At 38.3% G+C, this 17333-nt stretch overlaps 1 protein-coding gene across 9 annotated transcripts in view; it reads left to right on the top strand.

Moving 5' to 3' along the window:
- The window catches only part of LOC310687166 (uncharacterized protein), a 44256-nt gene that overhangs the window by 982 nt on the left and 25941 nt on the right, over positions 1-17333 (top strand). For 6 of the 9 annotated variants that reach the window (XM_083461901.1, XM_083461904.1, XM_083461906.1 and 3 more), the window contains exons 2-14: positions 4265-4322; positions 5992-6135; positions 6591-6737; positions 7288-7380; positions 8033-8197; positions 8439-8624; positions 10909-11031; positions 11713-11826; positions 12439-12742; positions 13373-13482; positions 13767-13884; positions 14599-14690; positions 15260-15410. In XM_083461901.1, coding sequence (XP_083318027.1) covers positions 4278-4322; positions 5992-6135; positions 6591-6737; positions 7288-7380; positions 8033-8197; positions 8439-8624; positions 10909-11031; positions 11713-11826; positions 12439-12742; positions 13373-13482; positions 13767-13884; positions 14599-14690; positions 15260-15410 — 1792 coding nt within the window. In that variant the 5' untranslated portion in view covers positions 4265-4277. Of the gene's footprint in view, positions 1-4264; positions 4323-5991; positions 6136-6590; positions 6738-7287; positions 7381-8032; positions 8198-8438; positions 8625-10908; positions 11032-11712; positions 11827-12438; positions 12743-13372; positions 13483-13766; positions 13885-14598; positions 14691-15259; positions 15412-17333 lie in introns of all 9 variants that reach the window. The other 3 variants (XR_014516287.1, XM_083461905.1, XM_083461900.1) reach the window with 1 other exon arrangement.

Below are 17333 nucleotides of genomic sequence, written 5' to 3' on the forward strand. Positions count from 1 at the left end.
CCGCTTCCTTGTTTTAGTGGTGTTTGGGATTCACCTGAGAAGCCAGGAACTGCTCCTTTCTCGGTAACTGCTCATTGGGTACAGCGGGTGGGGAGTTCCTGTCGCCACTGCTGCCTTCTTAGGTAGAGTCATAGGAACCTCCGTCTTGGAGTAAGTTCTGTTGGACCCAGTAGGACTGACCTCTGAGTGGATATAGGACTGAGAGTCAGTTTTCTATAGCCTGATGTGGTCTATGGAAGAAGCATTGGGTTGGTGACATCAGGGCTGAAATACACTAGTGTCCAAAATTGTGGAAACCTTTTGGAAAAAGTGTATTTCCGAGGTTTGATGGCTAGTAACACCACTTTTATTTTGAGCAATACCATAAAATTATATATAAATGGAAAGATAATTTAATGATGAATGTAATGCAACAAGGTTTGTTCAATTATCTGTATTCTATCAATAGTTATAGCTATATAACCAGAAAAAGGAGTGTTTAGAGCAGGGGTCAGCAAACTTTTTCAGCAGGGGGCCAGTCCACTGCCCCACAGACCTTGGGGGAGCGGACTATTTTTTTTGGGGGGGGGAGGGGGAAATGAACAAATTCCTATGCCCCACAAATAAACCAAAGATGCATTTTAAATAAAAGCACACATTCTACTCATGTAAAAACACACTGATTCCCGGACCGTCTGCGGGCTGGATTTAGAAGGCAATTGGGCTGGATCTGGCCCCCGGGCCTTAGTTCGCCTGCCCATGATTTAGAGAGCCAATCAGGTGTCATCTTCTTTTGGCAATGATGGCTCATCACACCACTTTTTTGGAGTAATACCATAAAATTATATATCAATAGAAAGATAATTTAATGAAGAATGTGTAAGTGTTCAAGTCTGGATGTGGAATTTTATCCCAATACACCCATTTGGAAGTATTCTGCAAGAGAACATGTAAAACAACACAGTATTCTATTCAAGTAATTCACACCTAGGCTTCTGAGTGATCTTCTCACTACCTTTGTGGAAGCATTTTAATGTAAAAATATTCCCCTGTAAAGATAAACCAGCTTCTAGTGTGCCCTTTTCATTTGTGGATGAACGTGTTGTGCAACCAACCAATCAACCTGTTCTTATAAAACTGTCAATATGTAGTACATTTGAAGAACACCTCCTAAAGTTATGGATAATATTGTATCAGATTTTATTCATACAACAGTAACTTTAAGGCAAGCAGAGCATCTTGCCACAAGGTGCAACAGCATTGGGGAATCTATTTGTAATGATAGAATCAAAAGAATTAGTAATACAGCAAACTTATAGCTGTTAATGCATTTTTCATTGTCCTAAAAGAGTACAAAATATTGAAATAAAATGTACTTTTTAAAGTACAAAATGCTTCACAGCCTGATCAGGTTATAAAGTATTTTGCACTTTTTAAAGCATATATTATTTCAATATTCTGTGCTCTTTTTAGGACAAAGAAAAATGCTTTGGGTTGCTTCACATTTCCTATATTGATAGCACTTCTAGATAGGTGCATGTGCACATAAAAAGACAAAAGCTCTTTGTGCCATGGAGCATCTTCTACAAGTTTAGGTTGGTATGCCAGCTATGACCCTACTTACAGCCTTTCTTCAGTGATCTATGCCTGGTAACCTTTCATTCTGATCATTGCAGTTCATTGCTTGTGAAGCTGCATTTACAAACTGTCTGGATATTTCTGTTGGTACAGAATATAGATGCAACTGAGTATTGCACAAATATTATGCCAGTACTCTGTTATCTTCACTGGCTCCCAGTCCATTTCTGGGCCCAATTCAAAGTGCTGCTTTTGATCTGTAAGACCTTCCATAGCTTGGAAACTTCTTCCCACATGTCGCTACTTACCTCTTCATCTGAGGCCCTTAAGGACATAAGAACAATCCTGCTGGATTAGGCAAATGGGCCATCTGGTCCAGCATCCTGTCCTCATAGTGGTCGGCTATGCATTTGAGTAGTCCCAAAGCAGGACCTGTGTGCAGCAGCACTCTTCCCACCTGTGATTCCAAGCAGTTCAGAGGTATGCCTCTAATCCTTCCCTGCCAAATGAAGGGTATGAATGGAGGAGGTGGGTATGAATGAGCAGGCCTTTTCAGTGGTAGTTCCAGGGTTGTGGAATGTCTTCCAAATAGAGCTTAGCCTGGCATTGTCTTTAATGTCTGTCCAGTGCCAGACATACTCCTGTCCAGCTCTGTTTATTTGTTTTATAATCTTCTCCCCTTTCGCTTTTATTTGTTTTTGCACTTATTTGGTGTTTTGCTTCAGTAAGATATATCTTACTGAATTTTCATTATGTTGCTTTTTTAGATTTATTCTTATTGTGAGAGCTGCTTAGAGAACTTTTTGTGTGTAAATAAAGTAATTTTAATGTTGCTACTGTCGAAGGAGGGTATTTTCTCTTCCCTTAGTTTCACCAGTGGTTCAAAACAGTGTACGCACTTGAAGCTGCTTCAACCACTCATGAAACCTGGGGCACAAAAAAACTTTTCCCATAGGTTAGCACAGCACATACACTTTTTAAAATAAAAGCCTTTATGGTACAATTCTGATATCATCGAGTATTAGTAATTCCAGTATTGCTTTTAAAGAAGCAGTTGCCTATCCCAAGCCTTTGGGTGTTTTAATTATGCTAAAACACCATTGATGGTTGGTCAAAAGTAAAACTTGTTTTGCTAAAATAACTCCACTTACACTGAGTGAGTAGGGAGCTTCTTGGTGTGCTGTTAAACTTGTTTAGTGACATTTGCGAGTCCTGAACAGTAACTTTCATTATTAAGATTCCTAATGCAATTAATAAAACTCAAGTGATTGACTAGAGAGTTTTAGCTGCAGAAGTCATGGGCTCTGATCCAAAGTTAGATGTAATAATATCTATGCCTGCTATGATGTGTTAAACTTTCCCCTTTTAAATAGCAGCTTCCTGGTACTGAATCAAAATCTGTTTCCAAAACTGTTAGAAGCAGCATTCCATGAAAAATGGGAGAGCTGCTGTTTACAACAGAAAGCTTAAAATGCTTCTGTACTCATCTAAGCCTATATACAAGTTTAATAGGCCTCGGGTTATGGCCATTGTGAGAAATCAAGCCCCGCTGAAATCAATGGGACTTAATTCCATGTTATTGTATCAAGAGTCTAGGCATAAGGGTGTGTACAGACATGTATAAACAGGAGTCAGTGCAGTTTTTTTCTTCTTTATGAGGCTTCTCTTTGCCTTCTTAGACAACACACATATTTATTTCCAAATCAGGTGCTGATTTCCACTGCCTTTTTGGCTATTCTGCTATGTGTCATGTGGGACTGTCCTTCTTTTAAAACTTTTAAAGCACCTTACAAGTTTTGTGATGATTTTAAACTGCTCTGATGGTGGAAGCGCTAGTCAGTCATTAGTTATATGCACCCCCTCTTTTCCCAGCAGCCTGCACAACCCTTCACACCATATGTCCTCTGACCCCTAACAGAGGTTGAGGGGTGCTTCTGGAGGGGGAAAATCAGTTCCTTCCTGCAAGTTTTTCTCTGAATCCAATCAACAGTCGACTTCTGCTGGAAGCTAGCAGAACTAGTTTCTCCTGACTTTGAATATGCTGCACCCTGATCACTCTAATTATGCATGTCTGTATATAGTTGAGGAGAGAGAGAGAGAGACAGAGAGTGTGTGTGTGTGTGTTTTGATAATGTGAAGATTGCTAGCATTTTAGGATAGGTGGAGCTGTTTCCTTCAAAGTCAGGCAAATAAAAAGCAGTGAACAAATAGTAGTGAATAATAGTAGCCCACTTTGAGGGCAGAAGGCAGACACTTTATTCTTCCTGCTCCAGCCTATTTTTAACAGCAACCTGGGTTACTTTCCCTTGAAACTCAGGAAACATGTGTCCAGAAACCCACGTGACAGAAAAGCAGCTGCAGATATGGGATTGCAGGGGGAACAGCATGTACAGAATGGGATCGATGTACCCACTTAAAAGTCTTGTTGAAAATGAAGTCCTCAATAACTGCCAAAAAGAAAGGTGGAAGTTCCAATAAGAAGGTGCCTCCAGCCTAAAGGCCTGATTCCTATGTTGTATGCAACAAATTTTCTGATAAGATGGTATCACCAGGAGGATCCTTTCCTGTATACCTCAGTGATCAGTTGACGTGAGGTTATATCCTGGTCTGAAGCTGTATACAGATTTGTACACCTAGAACTTAGCTGAAGGTAATAGTTGGCACTGAAATTACTGATGTAAACTAATTTCTCTTTGCTTTTCTATAGCTATTTTAAAACTATGCTGAAATGGGGCAGCGGTGATATTTCAGCTACTAAATCTGGAGTAAGTACTTTGGGGGGGGGAATCGACTTTGAATTTTATACACTGTACTTGATGATACATTTATTCTAAACACCTTTACAAAAAACCTTTGTACTGATTATTGTAGATTCTTAAGTATCAAATATTAAATATTTATTTAGTATTCAGCATTGAAGCTGCATTGGGCTACTTTTGTTTGCATATTTTAGCTTTTAAAAACTCACTCTTTCCAAGCAGGGGCAGGGTTAGACGTGGGGGGGCAGGCTTCCATTCATGTTTGGTTTATCTTTAAAGGAAGCTGAAATCCAGTTGACTGGCTGTTTGGGTGTAGGGACTGGGTTCAAACAACTGAATGCTGTGCTTTCAGCTTTAATAAAACAAAGTAAGGGCAACCCAGCACATTCTTTGTTTTCAAGACTCAAATTGCCTCAAGATAAATTGTACAAAATACCAAGACTTCTGTTTTAATACATGGACAGTGCAATCCTTTACATGTCTGCTTAGAGATGAGCTCCATGGAGTTAATGAGCTTACTTTCAAGTATGTATGCATATGATTGCAAGTTGAATCTAGGTCATGGGTGGGGAAACTTCTTCAGTCTAAGAGTCCAGAGTTGCATGCTTTTGAGGGAGATGGGTGGAGCAACATTCATTCATTTGTGAGTCCCTTTCTACATGTACATCCGGGCCATTTACAAACATAGAATAAAACAGCTAAAAATAATTTAGAAAACAATACAAAAAACCCGCTTAAGATAGATTTTAAAACAGTATAACATGAAGATCTATGGCAGAAACCTTTTCATCCAGCTGTAAAAGCTTGTAAAAAATAAATAAAGTATTCAGTTGTTTCCAGAAAGTATAGATAGTGGATGCCTGCAGTATCTTGGCAGGAATGCTGGTCGTCTGAACAGGGGCAGCCACATGGACAGCCCTGTGCCAAGTTGCTCTAGGGTGGGCATCAACTACTTTTGGAACTTAAAGAGAAACTGTAGTGCAGAATGTAGTGATCAACTGCATACGTAACCAATAAAGAAGTCTCTGAGACACTGAAGTAAGTTGGTCTTGGGATGTATAGGGCCTTAAGTGTTAGTATCAAGATGTTGAACAGATGTCACTCTTACTTTTGTACTATGGGCTACATTCCAGCCACACTAAAGCCAGGGTTTTTTAATCCCAATTTTATCTCCATCCAGGCAAGCAAAAGGCACTATCACATTTCAGTTACACACTCCAGACAGCCCAAGGCACTCAAGGAATGCATGGAACAGGATCAAAAGCATTAAGGCCTGGGGATAGCTCCAAGGGCCTTATAGAGAGGTCTAGAGGGTTACATTCACCCTACTGGTTGGAGGTTCCTCATTCCTGGTCTGGGTAGAAGAATAGTGATCAATTCTAAAAACTGTTTCATTGGCTTTTGCTTCTGTGGAAGGGAAGCTCTGCCTCCACAAAGGCATTCTTTCTCCATTGAAGTGAATGGTGCAGCTCTTGCTGCAGGGAATTTCAGTGTGTGCTGCAAGTGTTCTCCTTCAATAAATAGCAGGTATGGCAATTAGCTTTAAATTATTTAAGAGTTATTCTGTATCTCTCTTCTTATACTGAAATATGGGAAATATTACATTCCAATAATGTATTGAAATTGTCTTGCCTGCATCATTTTGTTGTTGCAAACTTAACTCCTCTATCTCTAGGCTCATGGCCCATTTCAAGCAGCAAGCATGTCTGTGACTGATTTGACAGAACAACTGGTCCAAAATGAACAGCTGGTAGCACAACTCAAAGAACTTGTCAGGGACAAGGATAATGAGTTATGCCTTAAAGAACAGCAATTAAAGGTATTGTGTATGCACATAAAGTTTGTTTATTATATAGAAATGAAAATGAACTCAGTTATCTCACGAACAAGTTGCTCTAAATATTAGCTGAAAGTTGCATTTCAAAACGGTGTCTTAACAGTGATGTTAATTAGCAGGTACAGTTTCCATCTAGTTTAAGTTTTGATAACTTGCCAGACTTGTTTGTCACTCAAAATGAAAATGTATTCCAAGTATGAACAGATGCTGTTAATAAACCCAGGGTTAAGATTATCCATTCCAAATTGCTAATGGTAACTGTAATGTATAACTCCACTTAAGGCCTAAAGCCACCTGGTTCTGCTGTTCTTTCAGTGGAAAAATTGGCTTTGTATTTTGTTATTTTCATATATGTAGATCTCTCTCTAATGCTTAGAAGGTATTTGTTTGGGCTAATTGCATTTTGTCTAAAAAAATAAACTGTTAACAATCTTCAGGCACAAAAAGAAGCTTCTGAAGCCAAGATTTCCAAATTAAAGCTCCAGAACAAGGCCAAAGTAACATCCTTAACAGCGCAATTAGAGGAACTCAAAAATCAATTATCTGGAGACGAAACCCAAGAAGGAAATTCTGAGCAAAAGAGAGTGAGTTCTATCCTTAAAAAAAATCAAATAGGCATTAGTAATGTCTTGGTTTGATCTCTCATTTTCTGTTTTTATAAACCTGGTTACACATACACAGTGTGTGCATATGCATATTTGGGTAAGTGAGTGATCCCATGCTTCTGTCTGGTGCTTGGTTTATTGCTTTTGCTGAAGTGGTTACTGCAAGTAGCTTCTTAAGATAAACAGTGACATCTTTGCAGCAGTGGAAAGTTTGTGATGAAAACAGCAAGCAAAGCTCTAGCTGTGTGTACATGTTACTGGTTATGATCCAAGTTTTAACTGTGCAATCCTATCCATGCTCACTCAAAAGTTAGTCCCATTGTGTTCAGTTAGACTAAGGCTACCATCCTAACCCCATTTTCCCAGTGGTAAGTCCCACTGAATTCAGTAAGACTTACTTCTGAATAGACATGCCTAGAGTTATTCCCTAATAAGTGTGTATGTATTATGTCTAATGGGGAAAAATAGTCCTCCTATAGTACCCCTGTTTTTTATAATAGCGCAAATAATTCTCCTTTTCTTATTTGAGGCTGCAAGTCGTGGAAAAATCTTGGTACTTAAAAAGAAAGTTGAGGAACTAGAAACAAAGAATGCCCAAAAAAATGAAGAGCTGCAGAAAAAGGTAGTGGTTTGTTCAAGGTTGTAATGATTTTGTTTATCTAGGGTGTTTGCATTATGTCTGAAAACTGAGCAGCTATTTTTATTTTTTAAATTAGATTTCTATACAATACCAGTGTTCATTTGAGGATCACAGGGCAGTTTTGTGAAGCTAGCCCATATTCATTCAAACTGGCTTGTAGTATGTTTATTGGCTCTAAAATATTAAGAATTCCTGAAGTTGATAATATTTAAATTCCAGAGAAGGAGTGGACTTTTCAGTAGTCATCCATATCAGGCTTCCAGTTGAGAGCAAGGGTTTGGACTAGATGATCCTCAGTGTCCCTTTCAACTCTTATGATTCTATAATTCTCTGCCCATTCAACCAACAATGATACCAGCTGTGGAATCAGTATTGATGATGTTGGTGTTTTTGAAGTAATACCAGTAGCAGAAATCCTTGTTAGTAGCATTCCAGTACCACACAGAAATGAAAGAAACAAATTTGCCCATCTTGGCCAACCTAGCTATTGAGTATTTTGTGGGTGGGGAAAGCTGAAAACAGGGAATGATACTTAGAGGAGAGAAAGTAATGGAAAACAAAGAAGATAAATGAAGCTGATTTTAGTGGGTAGATATCTAGTGTGACCAGTGACAACATTTCTGATTGTTTCTAGATTGATGAGTTGGATGCTGCACACCAGCGTGGTGCTGAAATGGATGCTATGCTTGCTGAGAAGCAAAAAAAATTAATGGAAAAAGAAGCCTTCATAATTGATTTACAGCTAGCCTGTGGATCAACTGATGCCAAAGAAGTACTAATCCAAAACAGTGAATTAAAGGTATATTTAAGCTGTGAACCTATATAAAAAGTGCCATCTTTCCCATTACCTAGGGTGTTCCTCTACTGATGTGGCAACTTCTCAGTATGTTGAGCATTATTCACGAAAGTATAAGCATCCAATTGCTACAAGTATAAAGTAATTGCTCCTACTTATAAATACTTGTTTGTCCATGCTGTTAATCTGATCTGGATGATTCTCATCCTAGTCCTCTAACTGTCATTTCTTGTGAACTTCAAAGAACCAACTATCCACAAAGGAGGCTTCATTGCAGAGTATGCAACTTCTGGTTCAGAACCTTATCAAGAAAGTTGAAGACGATGAACAAAGATGCAGCTGCCTCCTGGAAGAAAATGAAAACCTTAAAAGCATTCAGATTAAAGAGCGGGAGCATTTCCAGGAAAGAGAAGCAATGTATACACAAAATGTAAGTTTGCCTTTGGCAAAAGCAATTAATTCTTCAATGTTTGGGATTTGGCTCCTGATTATAGGGCAAAGTATTGCAAAATTTTCATATACTGCTTTCTGTGTTTGAAGCAGACAACACACACGTGACACTAATAGACTTTATTTGCGTAGCCAACAGGCCATAGCATCAAAGGACAAACACCGACAAAAATACATTACAAATATAATTACCATAAAATCTTATGACCTATTAAAACCCTAGGTAGAAGCTGGATTATCATTCATCAATAACCCTCTGTCCCATGGGCGGCGGCCTTTTCTCTTGTAGATTGTTCCAGGTCGGTTAAGTAAATAGACCAGCCAAATTGAAAGATTATAAATATAACCTCGGAGGGATGGGCAGGACAGGGAGAAAGATAATAATAACCAGATGCAGATAAATTAATAATCTCAGTACTTAAAACTTAGCAGAGGTAATAAAATGATAATAATAAAACATAATAATAATAAGAAGATCCTAGGCGAAGAATCCGGGTGACGACACTGATGTCCTTCAGATAGCAGCTCTCAGTCTCATTGCTCTCTCGATAAATCTGGCAACCTTCTCTGTTGTCGAGCTGTTCTGGTCGGCTAGGAGTGAGAACAATTTGGCTTCACAAGAGCGGCCCGGTATGGCAGATAGGAGCGGCGTGATGGTCTCGTCTCTGAGATCTTTATATAGGGAGCAAGACAAGAGAACGTGTGACACAGTCTCTACGTAGCATGCTTTATGTTGGTTGTGGCTAGAACTGTAATTACACAAAATTAGAAAACTTCTATAGCATTGTCCATGGATTGTTGATACAGTCAGCCAAGGGTGTGGAAACTGGATCCACCAGATCCTTCCTCCTCTTACTCCCTACGGGCCTATTTTTGACAGGTAGGTTGGGTTGCCCACCTGTCAATCACTTGATAAATACAAAACAATTGTAAACAGACTTCAGAGAGGTTTTAGGTGTCCATAGGCTTATCGGTGCTGAGGACTGCAAAGGCTGCACTAGTGAATTAACTGATGGGGAACTTCCTAGAGCAGTTGATCCCTGTGGGACTCCCTGTCAGCACTAGTCAGCTGATCTGTACTGAGGGGAGGCCTTCTTGCCAAGGAAGAATCAGGAGCACACTTCAAGTTCCTGATTGTTCCCTGGTGGCCGCTTCTTTACCTGTTCACACCTGCTGACACAATGCAGTCAAATGTAGTGCAGGTTGGAATGGGTTGGTGAAAATGGCTTTGGGGGCCAAAGTAGGAACCCTGCTGGGCCTAATTAGGTGTGCTGGCTGGAGAGACCCTGATGCTGTAGTAATGTTTGGAAGGCAGCTGTATCCAAGAAGCTTTACCTGTGAGATATGTAGGTTCAAAGGTATAATGAATACAGAATAATATTTTGCTATGTGGAATGAGTTAATTTTTCACACTATGAAAAATAGGCTGCCCCTTAAAAATTCACTTAAATTTGGAAAGATCAGTAGTGGGCAAAGTCACTAATTCACATTCTGAAGAGTGGTGTTGACACATAGACCGGTACTGGTATCATTAGCACTATAATTTCTTAGTGCTGGAAAATGGGAAAGGCTCTTCTGTTGAATTTGTAACTTTAAAAAAGTGATGTCATTTTGTTGTTGAGCTGTTCGCTATTTATTGTTTTGTATTCTAAAGTTTCTTAATGAAAAAGAAAAGGAAAATCTGAAGGAGCCCTGAAGAAACTTGGTTAGTGAACATAATGGAAATCAAGAATATTTTTGAAGTATGTTAAATGATACCAATGTGGAATTCTGAAAAGCCCCTTTTTAGACACAGAGTGATTTTTTTTTTGCACAATATTTGTGCTGTTTCTCAGTTCCCACAGCACAAATAATCTATATGTCATTCTTCAAGGTAGGACTTCAAGGAGTTTCCTGAGCTAACTTGTTTTAATCCAAAATTGTTCAAATTTTAGGGGAATATTAGTAGTCACTTAATGATAAAGTTGAAAATTCAAGCTTTAATGATGTTGTTAGGTATACAGTGGTACCTTGGTTCCTGAACGGCTTGGCTCCTGAATGCCGCAAACCCAGAAGTGAGTGTTCTGGTTTGCAAACGTTTTTGGGAAGCTGAATGTCCATTTCAGCTGCCAGCATTGTTTCCCGGGCCAATCAGCCAATCAGAAGCCGCACCTTGGTTTGCGAACGTTTTGGAAGTCAAACGGACTTCCAGAACGGATTGAGTTCAGGAACCAAGGTACCACTGTAGATCAGTTTTATAGAAACTTTTTTGTTCTGCTTTTAAGATCCACGTGTTTCAGAATATGATCTTGGAAAAGGAAAAAGAGCTCATGGGAGTGGCCCAGAAACATGAGCAGGAACTCTTTAAGCTGGCTGCCAAATCAGATGCTAGTGCTGATCTAGAACAGGTAGGTGAAAGGGTACTTTAGTCAACAGCCTATAATCTATGTGTCGTTTTGTACCTATAGTCAGTACACTCATGGGTGTGCATAACCTCTCAGTTAAATCAACAGCCATGGAGTCATTTCTCTCTCTAGAGAGCAGAGCACACGAACACACCCTATTTCTCTTATTTAGGCAAACAAAACCAGTCCAATATATGCTTCCTTTCATCTTCTGTTTTCTTTTCCTGTCCTTTCTAACCAGCCTTCAGTTTGAGTTATGGGATCTGTCTTGGGACATTCTCTGATATTTCTCCTGCAGTCACTAAGCCCTCACTGTGGGTACCAATAACTTGTTTAGTTTGTTTAAAACTCCACTGTTGTTACTTGTCCTATAAACAGAGTTTTAGCAAAGTGAAACAAAATTGATAGTGGTGTAGGGAGAATTGTAGAGGACTTGGTGGGAAATGTAGAGATACCTTTTCATAGTTTTAGGGATTGAGTTTTTCCGCCTTTGATACCCTCAAGAACTGTTGGTGTTTATAGTTAATACTTCTGAAACAGATGAGTCCTATAACTGCATACATCTTACAAAAGTGAAATTTAGTTTTATTAAGTGGATAGAGTTGGCAAGGATGCAAGTAGACAGTTCTTGAGAAACTCTCTTTTCTTCCATTCCATAAAATAAAATCCTTTCATCCGCAACAGCTACTGAAAGCCTTGAAACAGAAACTACATGAAAAAGAAGAGGTTATGCAAGGAAGGACACAGGTGATATTCATGTTGCAAAAAGAACTGGATGGAAAAGACCAGCAGCTAAAAGTAAGGAACAGGGGACAAGGATTGAAAAGTTACAAGCAATTTGGTTGCCAACCTTATTTAGGCTAATAGAAAATATAGCATTTGCATGCATTTGACTATATTCATGGGTAGCTTTAGTAGTAGTAGTAGTAGTAGTAGTAGTAGTAGTAGTAGTAATAGTAGTAGTAGTAGTATTGATTATACTTAGGAGACCTGTTGGGTGATAAACAACATAGAAGTTGAAAATAAATAAATAAATGTTATAAACAAGAAAAAAATCAAAAGGAAGAGACAACACATAATTTACAAATCACCTTTGCCAAAGAAAAATGCAGTGGTTATAATTTTTCATTATTTTAATTATTTCACATTGGATATGGTTTCTGCTTGAGTGTTGAGATAATTCTGAAAAGAAAGGAAAAAACCCCTAAGCAAATAGTCCAGTAATTATATATCTGACATAATGTTTCTCCTACTTCAGAAAATAGGATCTGGGTACTTTTATGGCAGATGCAGTATTAGACATATCTGAGATACACACAAAAGTGTGTATGTATGCACAATAAATGCATTTCCCAAATTATAAAAAGGGAATTGTGTTTCTGTTTAAAATATTATTGTTTTTTAATCCAGGAAATTAATGAATACCTGAATCACCTTCAGTTAGAAAAAAACAACCTCCAGTCCAAACTAGATGCTGAAAAGCATATAATGCGAGCCCAGCTAAGAGACATGATGGAGAAACATGAGACTGAACTGCGAAAAGTCAGAGAGAAATATGATGCTGACATGCAGGAGATCCGAGAGAAGCATGAAACAGAGCTGCAGGAGAAAGACCAAACCCTGATTCAGCTTCAGAAGCAATTGGAACAATTAAGTTCTGGTGACAAAAGTAATTTAGATGTTGCAATGAAACAAACATTGGCAAACCTAGAAGGTAAACTACAGTAGTTCTTACAATTACTTGCTCAATGCATTGAATTCATACTAAATCTTCTGATCACACACACATCCTGTGTAGCCTCTTTCATAGACCAGTGGATGGGGAAAGAATGCAGCCCTGAGGCTTGCTTCTTTGTACTGCAATGTATCTAATCTATCACAGTGATATGCACAACATGGTAAGTCAAACTGCAGCCTAGCAAGACAGCAGAAATATGTTTCCTGGATGGGAGCTCACAGCCACTTTGCTCCTTCCTGGTGCTTTTTACTGCTGCGCTGTGCTGTGCTAAGACAAGGTGTGGCTTAGTGTGTCATCTGAACTGGGGCTCTCTACTTACTAACCATGAGCTGTAGCCAGGAACAAACCCACATGTTCATGCTGTTTTGCAAAGCCATAGTTCATCTTACTGGTCTGTGCAAACCTGGTCAGTGTAAAGCAACTCTTAGTAATTCTGAAATGTCACATTTGAATATGGCTTATTAATTTCTTTTTTAAAACTTGTATTGTTGATACTTAAATAATCCTGGTTAAACCTATATAATCCTGGCTAAACCAGTACCACATTTTTATAGTGATAGTTTTGCAATAACTCTGAATAATAACTGAAATTTTTGTTTGTTTAAGCTCAAGCGAAACTAAAATCAGAAGAGGCCAGCAAATCTGAAGCTAAGTTCCTCAAGATGAAAGCTTTGTACAAATCCAGAATTACAAAGCTTGAAGATGAGCTTAAAAATGTATGTAAAACTTCAAAACAAATGTGCCAGATGTCAAGAAAAATAAATACATTTATCCTGAAGTATACCAAAATATGTTATTAGTTGAACAGTTAGTGTATTATTGAGTCATTCAACTACAAACTAATTTTATCACAGTGTTTATAGAAAAATTAATACTTGGGATTGATACAGTTGTGGCAGAGATGTTATTAGAAGAGTCTGAGGTTCAATTCAAGGTTTTTTTTAAACATACCTATGTATTGGGAAAAAATTAACAAAGGAACCAACATTTTTTGGGATAGGCTACATCAACAAATAAGAGTGTAACTGCCTTCCATGACCGGATTTCAGAACTGGAACAGGAAAAGGAAGAGCTGCAGTCTGCACTACAAGCTTTTTCTGAACTTAAAGCTCAGAATGGTAAGAAGTGACAAAATTTCTCTGTCTTTCTGATGATGTCTCTTAAGATAATGTCAGAAGATAGTGTTTAAAGTTTCAGTCCCCCCCCCCCCTTCACTTACTAAATTGCAAACAATAATTAGCATTACAAGTAAGCAAATAAAGATCCACAAGATATATGGAATTGGATTTTGAATCATTGTCAGCCTGGTATGCAAGTTTATTGTGTGAGATATAACCAGTTGGGCTTCCAGGCTCAATTTTACTTCTTTGGTATTTATATGTTGTGTGATCAAAACCACATTTTCATGGATTTAAGCATCACTTATTTATGTGAGACTTACATCCAAGTAAATATTGATTTATGATTGCAGTCTATTCTTTTTCTTTTTTAAAAATGTAAAGACACCTGAGAGGCCCTGATCCAGAGAAGCTTCAGCAAGATAGCCAGCCATATATGCCGTGGAGGCTCGGAGGTTAAAAAACAGTTTTTGATTACTCAGCAAAAGATTGGCAGTCCATCTGGGACCCACTGGATCAGGGAAAGCAACCACTGATTGCACTGAGATTATTTACAGAGAAATTATTTGGACGTATTTTTCAATACTGCACTGCTTTGTCTGTAGAAATCATTCTTACACTAAATATTTCTTTGATTGTAGCTTGAATATAATTTTTTTCATCTAAATATTTTCCCCGGTAAATAACTGTCTTTAATAATAATTGTCTTTGCAGAAGAATTGCTGGATAAGCTGGAAGTCTACGAACAGCAGCAGCAAAAATTGCAAGCAGACCTTGAACAAGTTACGAAGAGGGCAGCTTCGCAGGTCTGCTACTGTTGGGGTGTACTGAATTTAGTTGAATTGTTATTAGTAGAAATAGTGTAGTAATGTAGAGAACTGGGAAACTGTTAAAAAAATGCTGTGCCAAAAATCTGGTGAATTGTTAGCATAGGTTTCTGTATTGTTATGTTACCATATTGGTTTGTTTGCCTATTGCATCAAAAGAAAGCCTGTTGCTGTTTTTTATTTCAACCCATTTTATAGCCTGTGAATGGGCCAGTCTTTCCACTTTTCTGTGCTGGTCAGGCCTGATTCCAAGGATGGTCTCAATTAGCCTTCATTCTCCCACCCCTATACTCTCTCCTCCACTGGACAAAAATAGGCCCCCATCAAAGGGCATGGAGCCCACCTTCCCAATGCAATATTAAAATTTCAGTTTTTATTTCCCCCTAAACTGGATATCGCAGAACCATAGAATTGTATTTTGTTGATCTGTTAGGTTTGTGTGAAAGAAAACTTGATTTATATGGAGTTTCTGATGGTCAGGTTATTCAGCTCCTCATATTTCTTGAATTGGTTGTATTATTTCCATATCCTGTCTTCACTTGCTGCAGGCTAGTGAATCTGATAGTGTGGATGAGCTGCAGAGTCAGCTTTTGGAATGGCAAGAAATTGTAACTGAGTCTGAAGATGCACACAATCAAATCAGAGAGGAGAAATCTGCTATGGCTCTAAGAATGTCACAGATTGAAGAGGAGAGAGAAGGTGATTTTGATTTGACATTAGGTCATTTTGTTAGGTTGGAAAATATTGAAAGCAAATTGACAGTGTCACCCAAAATTTATATCTGTCTTCTATGGATCACTGTTGTAGTGAGAATTATGCAGCTGGACATATAGTAGTATCTGACTGCTGCTGCTGCTGTCCAGTTTATTGAACTAGCCTGATCGTAAGAGTTAGACTTAGCTCCAGAATTGCCTACTACTGCAGCTAAATTTTTGTTGTAATTTTATTGTAATTTTATTTTGTATTATTACTATTCTGTTCACTGATTTGTGGGGCTTTGGGCTAAAAAGTGGTATATAAATAAGCCATAAAATAAATACAAATAAATAAAATGTCTGAAATGTTGTTAATGGGGCAAAGTTATTCAGTCTGCGTGCAGTGCCATCAAAAAGTAGTGAAATTAGACTAAATTATTGCAAGAGTGCAGGAAGTTCAGAATAACTTCAACCTTTGAGTCCAACTATAAAGGGTTCTTTTGGCAATCTCTCTATGACAGCTTCGCTCTGAATAAGTCCATTGTGTGTACTATGCAGATTCTGGAAAAGGAGCACTGCAATAGGGCTACTGTCATCTAGTCTCATGATCAGGCTGTAGGATTTAATCTGGTTTTAGAACTATAAAGGGGGAATATCCTTTGAACTTCCACAATCACACATAATTCTTTATCTGTGGGCACTGGACAACTCTTGATAATGGAGCAGAGAGTTGCCTAACAAAATTCACGAGTCCTAGAGTTTCTTATTACGTGTTCTGTTAACTAGACAGATGTATAAAGGATGTAAAAGACCTAATCAAAGTGACACTTGTCACTTTGAGCAGCAAGTAACATCGCAATTCCCATGAAGTGTCTTCAGTATTAAACTAACAGGAGCAATCTATGCAAGGGCAAATGTTAGCATTCATAGGAACGCTGTAAACCCAGCTTTGTACAAAGACTCATGATTGTCGTATTTTTACCTTGGACATTAGTTAAATTAGCTATTAGTTGTCATTTTTTCCCTTTCGTGCCTATTAGTTGGACCCGAGAGCCCCAAACTGATACTGTTTCTATTTTTTATGGGAATACCATAAAGGTCCAGTGGCTAGTAGGCATACAGTATGTGCTGGACCTTTGCCCATTACATTTTGAATGTAAATGCAATACCAAATTAAGGGAGCTTGGGGGCTCAAATATTTTGTTATGTTTAAGCCCTTATGCATTAATATGGTCAAATGTTGATCTCTTTGTGTGTCTGATCAGTATTTAATTTTGCATTTCCCCCCTGGGTTAAGCATGATGTTTCTGTTTTGTTTCCCTCCCCCTCTTTGCGGTTAAACCTGATGAGCACTTGGTGTCCCTTCCCCCTCCACTCCTAACCTACACTGCGATTTGGTCAGCCACTGAGAACATAGTTTCCCATCAGTTTTGTGCATGCAGGATTCTGCAGCCACAACAGCTTATGGTGTACTGTTGCTGATTTTCCTCTGTAAACAGTCTTTCGTGGGAAATCTTCAATAGTGTGGTATAACAGTTGTTTGTGGTGGCATGTGTTTCCCCCCCTTTTTTATTAAGATAAGTAACAAATGCCGTTTTAAACTCTATTTTCTTCTCCTTTGCGATGCTTATTTCTTCATTTATGTTAACAAAATCATCTTCATTCTTTGTTGTACTAATAGCTGACTCCATATTTACCAGACAAATTGCACAATTTATAATAAGTCATACTTTCAGTATTAAAAAGTATGCCTGTAGGGGTTTTTAATTAACATTTTTGGGGGCCAGAAATATGAATAGATACTACACTAAATATTTCAAAAGAATATTCAAATAGTAAATGCAGCAGTCATATTTTTTTATTAACAAATCAAGCTTCCATTTGAAGACGTAGCCCTGTAATGATGTTACTAGTATGGGCCACTGCA

This window comes from Podarcis liolepis (genome assembly GCF_965112155.1).
Source record: "Podarcis liolepis genome assembly, chromosome: 1".
NCBI lineage: Eukaryota > Metazoa > Chordata > Lepidosauria > Squamata > Lacertidae > Podarcis > Podarcis liolepis.